General features: G+C 38.3%; 1 protein-coding gene across 1 annotated transcript; it reads right to left on the reverse strand.

Annotated features, from left to right (window-relative positions):
- Window positions 1–36: 36 nt before the first annotated feature.
- fmoda (fibromodulin a) lies at window positions 37–6985 on the reverse strand. Its single transcript, XM_008409238.2, has 6 exons — window positions 6882–6985; window positions 4079–4475; window positions 2530–2652; window positions 2275–2415; window positions 1102–1369; window positions 37–1020 (listed from the first exon to the last, which is right to left on the reverse strand). Exons 2-6 carry the CDS (start codon window positions 4442–4444, stop codon window positions 869–871), a joined length of 1050 nt encoding a protein of 349 aa, XP_008407460.1. The 5' UTR covers window positions 4445–4475; window positions 6882–6985; the 3' UTR covers window positions 37–868.
- Window positions 6986–7298: the final 313 nt, after the last annotated feature.

Consider the following 7298-nt stretch of genomic DNA (forward strand, 5'->3'; position numbering starts at 1 on the left):
AAATCTATCTATCTATCTATCTATCTATCTATCTATCTATCTATCTATCTATCTATCTATCTATCTATCTATCTATCTATCTATCTATCTATCTATCTATCTATCTATCTATCTATCTATCTATCTATCTATCTATCTATCTATCTATCTATCTATCTATCTATCTATCTATGTAATCCTGTTGAATATATAGCAGGAGAGATTTACAATAAAAACATGGACGTATATTACCACCAGCCATAGTTGACAGAGTGTCAACTTATGTGTAATTTTTTGACACTAAACTCTGTTTTAGGGCTTCCAAGTATTAATAATAGTGAACTTCAGTCATAATATGTGCATCTTTCCCACTGTATTAGTTTCCCCCCCCTTTTTCTTTTTTTGTGTTTTACACTTTACTTAAATTAGACCAACGAGCATGAAATTTGAATGCTTATAATGTTTTCGCAGTCTTGAGATTTTGAGCAGTACTTTATATTATGTATCAGAGATAACAGAGTAAAACAGAGAGAACTATACGAGAAAACGTATAAAGAAAAACTGAAATTAAAGGCAAATAAAAGGCTATAAATGATCCTCACAACAAAAAAGGATCATAGTCACAGACATATCAAATAATACACATTATATTAAAGCTCCTAAAATGATTTTGAGTACAACATGTAATCATGATCAAGTGACTGCTCTTAACTAAAGCATGTCAATGTTTTCTGACCTTTGATGCAGCGTAATACTGCTGAAGAAACATCTGTTAAATTTTACATTTGAACAACAATCACAGCTGTGTGTATGATAACATCATAATATGCCACTGGGCCTGCACTGATTTGGGTTTGGCAATTCTCGAACAGTGGTCTAATGTACATGGTTAGATCTGGATGCTGGAAGCCAGACGCAGACAGAGAGCAGACTCTGACGGGATGTCCTCCTGACTGATCTCGTTCCCATCCAGTCGCAGCGTCTGCAGTTTGGAGAAATTTGTCACATCCACAACAGAGCAGAAACTTCCCAGGGAGAACTCTGCAATGACAGGACAGTGACTTATAAAATATCCCTGTGAGTGAGGTAATTTCCTCACAATATGTCTTATAGGTCATTTACCTTTGATCTGATTGGCTTGCAGGTAGAGATGCTGCAGTGTGCTGCTGACAGTAGGAATTCGCTCCAGTTTGTTGAAGCTCAGGTCCAGCTCCACCAGTCCGGTTACATTGAAGGTGTTGGATGGGATCCCTTTGTCTTTCAGCAGATTGTGAGACATCCTTATATACTGCAGCTGAGCTAATCCCCCCAGGAAATCCTCGGGCAGAGAGTCAATGGAGTTAAACTCCATGTAGAACTGGTGCAAATGTTCAGGAAGAGCATCTGGGACCTGAAGCAGAAAAGAAAGGGTTTATTTGCATGACGTCATTCAGACACAAGGCAAGTCAAAGCCCTTTTTAGGGGAAAACGAAAAACAGTTAAAATATTTACATTACAGACTAACATGAATAGTAACATATGCCAAGAAAAAAATTGTAAAAATGTAAATTATAAAAAACCCTAAACATAGTCATAGCAGGAAGATTGTGGGTGTGGGAAAGCCGCTCTTTATGGAGGTTAGTGTGCTAATTGTAACAGTTTGTTAACAAACTGTAACAAAGATTTAATTTAATTACAAATTCATAAACATTATAAAACTTAGGAAAATAAGTTTAGATATCTAATTATATTTTGAATTAATTTAAATGTATTATTCAAGATAGCAGAGATGACTTTTATTTTGAAACAGGAAATGGAAGTGAGAAGTTTTGTTTTGAACTTGATTTGTCTCGGCAGTTTATTTCTATTATTTTCAGTTATTGGTCCTCTGTTCGGTCCTCTGCAGTGTCTGGTTTAACTGTTGCTCCCTTTGCTTTACTTATTTATTAGTCTGAAACAATGAACAGCATCTCTGATCATTTTGAAACTCCACTCTCAAGAACTTTTGCTTTCTACCTTAAAATGAATGAAAAACTGTCCTCTCACTGATTCTACCCACATACAAATCGTGCAACCGTAAGAGACTTTGGTCATCTTTTACCACAGACATGTAAAGTTGTATGCTATCAGAATAGAAATGCCAAGAGATATTGTAGTACTCTGATGAAAACTGAATAAGGGGGAGCATGTAGACACTGAATAAAAGAGGCCCGAAAATCGTGTCCTGAAGAACCCCACATTATCTTTTTTTGTTCACATTCATGCTTGAAAAAAACCCCCCAAAACATTTGATTTATTTTTAGTTGTCTAAATTACCTTTATCAGCTTGTTGTTGCTGATGTCAAGCAGTGTGAGGGATTTTAGAGCCTTCAGTGATGTGGTCATGTCGGTAACCTCATTGCCATGAAGATGCAGGATAGTGAGGTTATCCATTCCTTCAAGGTCTGTTGGGATTACCTGGACAAGAGTGAAATTACCAAAGCCAATTTGTTTGTCATGATATACACCCAAAGCATGCAAAAGTCAACAACAAAATGACTGTTTAGGAATATAGTTAGAGTGAAGCATTACCTTTTCAATCCTGTTGTGGTCAAGCCTTAAGTCCCGCAGTGAGCGAGGAAGGTTTGGTGGAACGCTGGTCAAGTTATTGTGGTGTAGAAACAAACGCTCCAGTCCTACCAGCTTTAAAAATGCCTAAAATGAAAAAGCATGTTTGTAATAATGGCATGTAAAATTAACAGCTGTACCTGATATTTCCTTCACATGTTCTTTATATTTGTTATGCTGTTAAAGGGCTATTTGGTTGAGTCAAAAAGTCATTGCTCATCTTATTAAAGAGAGGAGAACTTGGTCTTTCCAATCTGAGATCCTGCCAGCAGAAACCACTTCAGGAGGTTGTCATGTAACCTGATGTAATTAAGTTTTTTCTTAGCAGTCGGAGAAAAGTGCGTCTTCAAACAACAAGCGGAAAGTTTACATCTTTGGTAAGTGGCTGCTGCTGAGCATCTAAGTAGTCATTTAGCACAAAATTATGAATATTTCCAATATTTGTTTAACTGGCTGCTGCTGCAAAAGAGAAACTAAACAAAATGTCTTGCAAAAGTATTCACACCCCTTGAATTTAGCACATTTTGTGTCATTGAGACCTCATTGTTTAATTTATTTTATTGCGATTCAACGTGACGGACTGAGATCCATGTTTTACAATTAAAAACCAGAAAGGCAAGACATGCATTCATATTGAACCCCCAAGTGAACCTAAAGGTCCAAAGTGTTTTGGGATGTGATCCCATTAGCTTTGCTCATCTACTGATATGCTTGCATATTCACCATTGCAAAATAAATCAACCTTAGTCACTCTTCAGTCTTGGTGTATGTAATCAATAGGATAGTTGTTGACCTTGACTAGGTCATTCTAGTACCTGCTTGAGCTAAACTATTTCTTTGTAGTTCTGGCTGCATGTTTAGGGCTACGGTTTGACCGGAAGGTGAACCTCTGACATTGTCATTCGCAGCATCTGAAAGGTTTTCTGACAGTGTTGCCAAATGTATATAGCTTCCCTGCATGTGATGAAGAAAAGCGTTCCCCGCCCCACGGCATGATATCCGTTTACTGTGTGCCCGGTGGCTTGTAAACCTGAAGCCTGAAAGCTACAGAATGGACTTTATGTGGTTTCCTTCACTAATAGTGCTTTTTATGACAAAATAGTTCAAACTCACAAAGATCATATAAAATATATAATTCTCTTATTACAGATTCTCAGTTGACTTTAACTCTGGACCTTTTTCCTTGTCCATTCACTAATATCACTACAATATGTCAGAGAAAAAGGGAATGAATTATAATGCACGGAACACTTTTTTTATTTGTTAAAAATACTGAAAACCAGTCAGAACTTTTTTTGTCAACCCATTCTCTCTTCCTTTGAGAGAACAGATTGGTTCAAGGTTTGATAGGATAAAGAATCACTTAACTTCTCTGACATACACAAGAACGGAAACCAAACGACAGGCTGACAGACATCTGGGGGCCATCTGTCGGCCTCTCAGACCCGCATCGTTGCATTTAGCCTCGCACAAACACACATCTGGGCATAGTTTTGTGATCACATTACGTTACCTCCTTCCCAATAGCATCAGACGTCAACTGATTGTGATGCAACATGAGCCACACCAGACTGGTTGCGTTGACCAGAGCTGCGTCAGGCACAGCTGAGATGGCGTTGTTCTGGAGGTACAGGTACTTGATGTGGGAGGGAATGGATGGAACGGTAGTCAGGCCCCGTCCATCACAGTACATGGCTATGGGGAATGTTGGCGGGCAGTCGCACTCATCAGGACACGCCCCTCCCACTGTATCGGCCCGCAGGAAGCCAACCTGTTGTGCTTGGCCGTGGCGGTGAAACAGCCAGGCCAGAGGGTCCCATCCATGAGAGAGGCAGAGTGGAAGCAGGGCAGACAGGAGGATTACAGTCTCCAGACGCATTTTCACAAAGCACAAAAGCCTTCACAGTTGCCTGAGACAGAAATAAAGAGAAAGTATTCAGAGTACGTTCCTTCATGCTGCACTAATTGGTGGAGATTTTATTAAAAAAGAGATTGATAATAAAAATATCAAAAAAGAAAGACAGAAAAAGAGAGCCACTCGCATACGCTGTTGAAATTAAAGCAAATATTTTTCCAACTTTAATGTGACACATATCAGTGTTATTTAACTAAAAAGTGTTTGAGGGAAAGTTTAAAAACTAAGAAAGGTGAAATAAGCAGGCACATCCTTAAACTAAAACTTTGCTGAACAGCATCTTGAGTTCACTCCTGTTATCAAATACACAGAATTTGACCAACATAAAAATAAGGTGTACATTTATCAGTACATTATTAGATTTTATTTGTTGTTTTCGTTCATTTGTATCTGCTAGCTAAAGCCTGCAGAGAGTTTACAAAGTTTGTACATGATCTAACAAAGGAATAACTGGTTCCTTTGTTATTCTACAAAGGAACCAGTGAGAATCAGAGTATTAAAAAAGAAAAGAAGCAGAAACAGGACAGAAAGGGTGCAAAGCAGCAGCAGCACTGAGGCATTTCTGGTCATTGCTGGTTGTGTTCCAAATGTGAAACATGGTGCTGGCAGAATCATGCTGTGGGGTTACATTTTTTGTTTGATAAAATGAATGTCAAGGTGGATGAAATAATGAATAGTTCTAAATGTTGTTCATTTCATTCATACAGCTTTGATTCAAAACTTTAAAAATAAGAAATTTTGACATGGTTGGATTTAGTATGTCACGAAAACTTGTGATTTTTACAGGCATGTTTATAGTTTTTAATATTTTTCAAGAATATGTTTCTACTCAAAAGCTTTTGTGGCTCACTTGCTGGGGTTGAATTATCATTCAGAGCCTTTGCCTTTGTTTTTTGACATGTGTGTCCACAGGGAGGCACATTTTTAGAGGACTAGTCCACAAGGAGCCTGTGAGGAAAATATGTAAAAGTTCCAGGTTCTGTTTTCTGAAAGTTATGTGATTTTTGTATGTATATATATATAGATATATATATTTTACAAAACCTTACATCGAAAGTTGGTTAAAATCAAATGTTTTAAATGCAGCTTATCTTTGTCCCTAAACTATTTTTATATCCATATGGTCACATTTTACAAATCACACCTTAAGCTGCTAACTGTCTAAGTGTGTTTACCTTTGACTGTATGTGTTTTGTGCATTTATTTAATTAATTTTTAAAAAAAGTACCTTGATTTACCCAGTACAAAAGTAACTGAGATCAGTAGCCTGTGGTACAAGAACACTGTCAGAAAGCAGAATACACAAAGAACAGATCAAACTACATAATTATATAAGTATACATAAATACACATATACATAAACGTTTTTAGCCAGTTTGGTAAACCAGATAAAGACAAATGTTTCTGCCTTTAAGTCATTGAAAGACCACATCCTTAATTTGCATGTCCATCATATTCTTCTAACTCTTCTTAAAAAATTGATGCAGACACAAAGAGAAAAGTCAGGACAAAAGAAACAGTAGACTGTCCTCTAATACCCATCTAATTCAGGTGAACTGAGTCTGAAAGTCATTTCTTTAAGAAACAGAATAAAATAAAATAAAAAAAGACAAGACAGGATTTAAGAGACGCCTCATCTCTCAGCTGATTGTCTACTGCAGGTGAAAACCAGCTCTTTATGAATCACCTTGTTGGTGCTTATTTACTATTTTCTGTGACAAACTGTTATCTTTGGTATTATTTGCAGACTCAATGAAAGAAACTGGAACACATTTAGTCAGAAAGTGTGAAAAAAATCCATTTAAAAGTTGTTGCTTAGTTGTCTATATTCTTGTAGCACAACATTGTTTTATCCCTTGACTTTATCTGCCTGAAGGATCCACGGGTCGTGATTAAACATCCTAATGGAAACGTTGAAAACCAAATTACATCAGAATGGAGCAAAAGTTCACATTAAAAGTGTTCAAGTGTTCAAGACCTCCAGTGAGCCTGGAGACCCTGCTGATCAAAACCGATCAAGATCTAAAAGTTTGAAAACATTTTAAACTTTTTTCACTGTTCTGTAGTTTAGCTGAAACACAAAACGCAGCTCTACCATCATTACCTTCATTCTTCTCCTTAAAGCCACAGACACACACACACACACACACACACACGCACACACACACGCACACACACACACGCACACACGCACACACACACACACACACACACACACACACACACACACACACACACACACACACGCACACGCACACACGCACACACGCACACACACACACACACACACACACACACACACACCCCCACACACACACACACACACACACACACACACACACACACACACACACACACACACACACACACACACACACACACACACACACACACTCCTCACCTGATCAGAGAGACTGGTCCTCCTTGCCTCTGCTTTCTCTGTGTGCCCAGGAGCGGAGGGGCCCCTGAGAAACACTTTATTAAAAAAAAAAAGAAAAACGTTGTCCCCTCCCTGCTCTCCTTTCCATTATCCCAGCCCTCATCCCACCCCTCTGTCTGTTCTCCATCTGCTGGTCACTTTCTCCCCTTTATCCAGTTGCCGGCACCCCACTTTTCTCAATTTAGAGAGAAGCAGACGGTGTGAAGGATTGTTCCCATCTGTGTTCCCCTCACATTCTCCCTTTTCTGAATCCCACTGCTTTCAAACATTTTGTGGGACCTTGTCTCACTTGATCAGATTTTTTTGGTTTTCTGAAATGAAAGGCTGGACAGAACCACAGAACCACTCATCTAACCCAAAATCCTTTTTATCTAAGCA

This window comes from Poecilia reticulata, chromosome 5 (assembly GCF_904066995.2).
Source record: "Poecilia reticulata chromosome 5, P_reticulata-male-v2, whole genome shotgun sequence".
Classification (NCBI taxonomy): domain Eukaryota; kingdom Metazoa; phylum Chordata; class Actinopteri; order Cyprinodontiformes; family Poeciliidae; genus Poecilia; species Poecilia reticulata.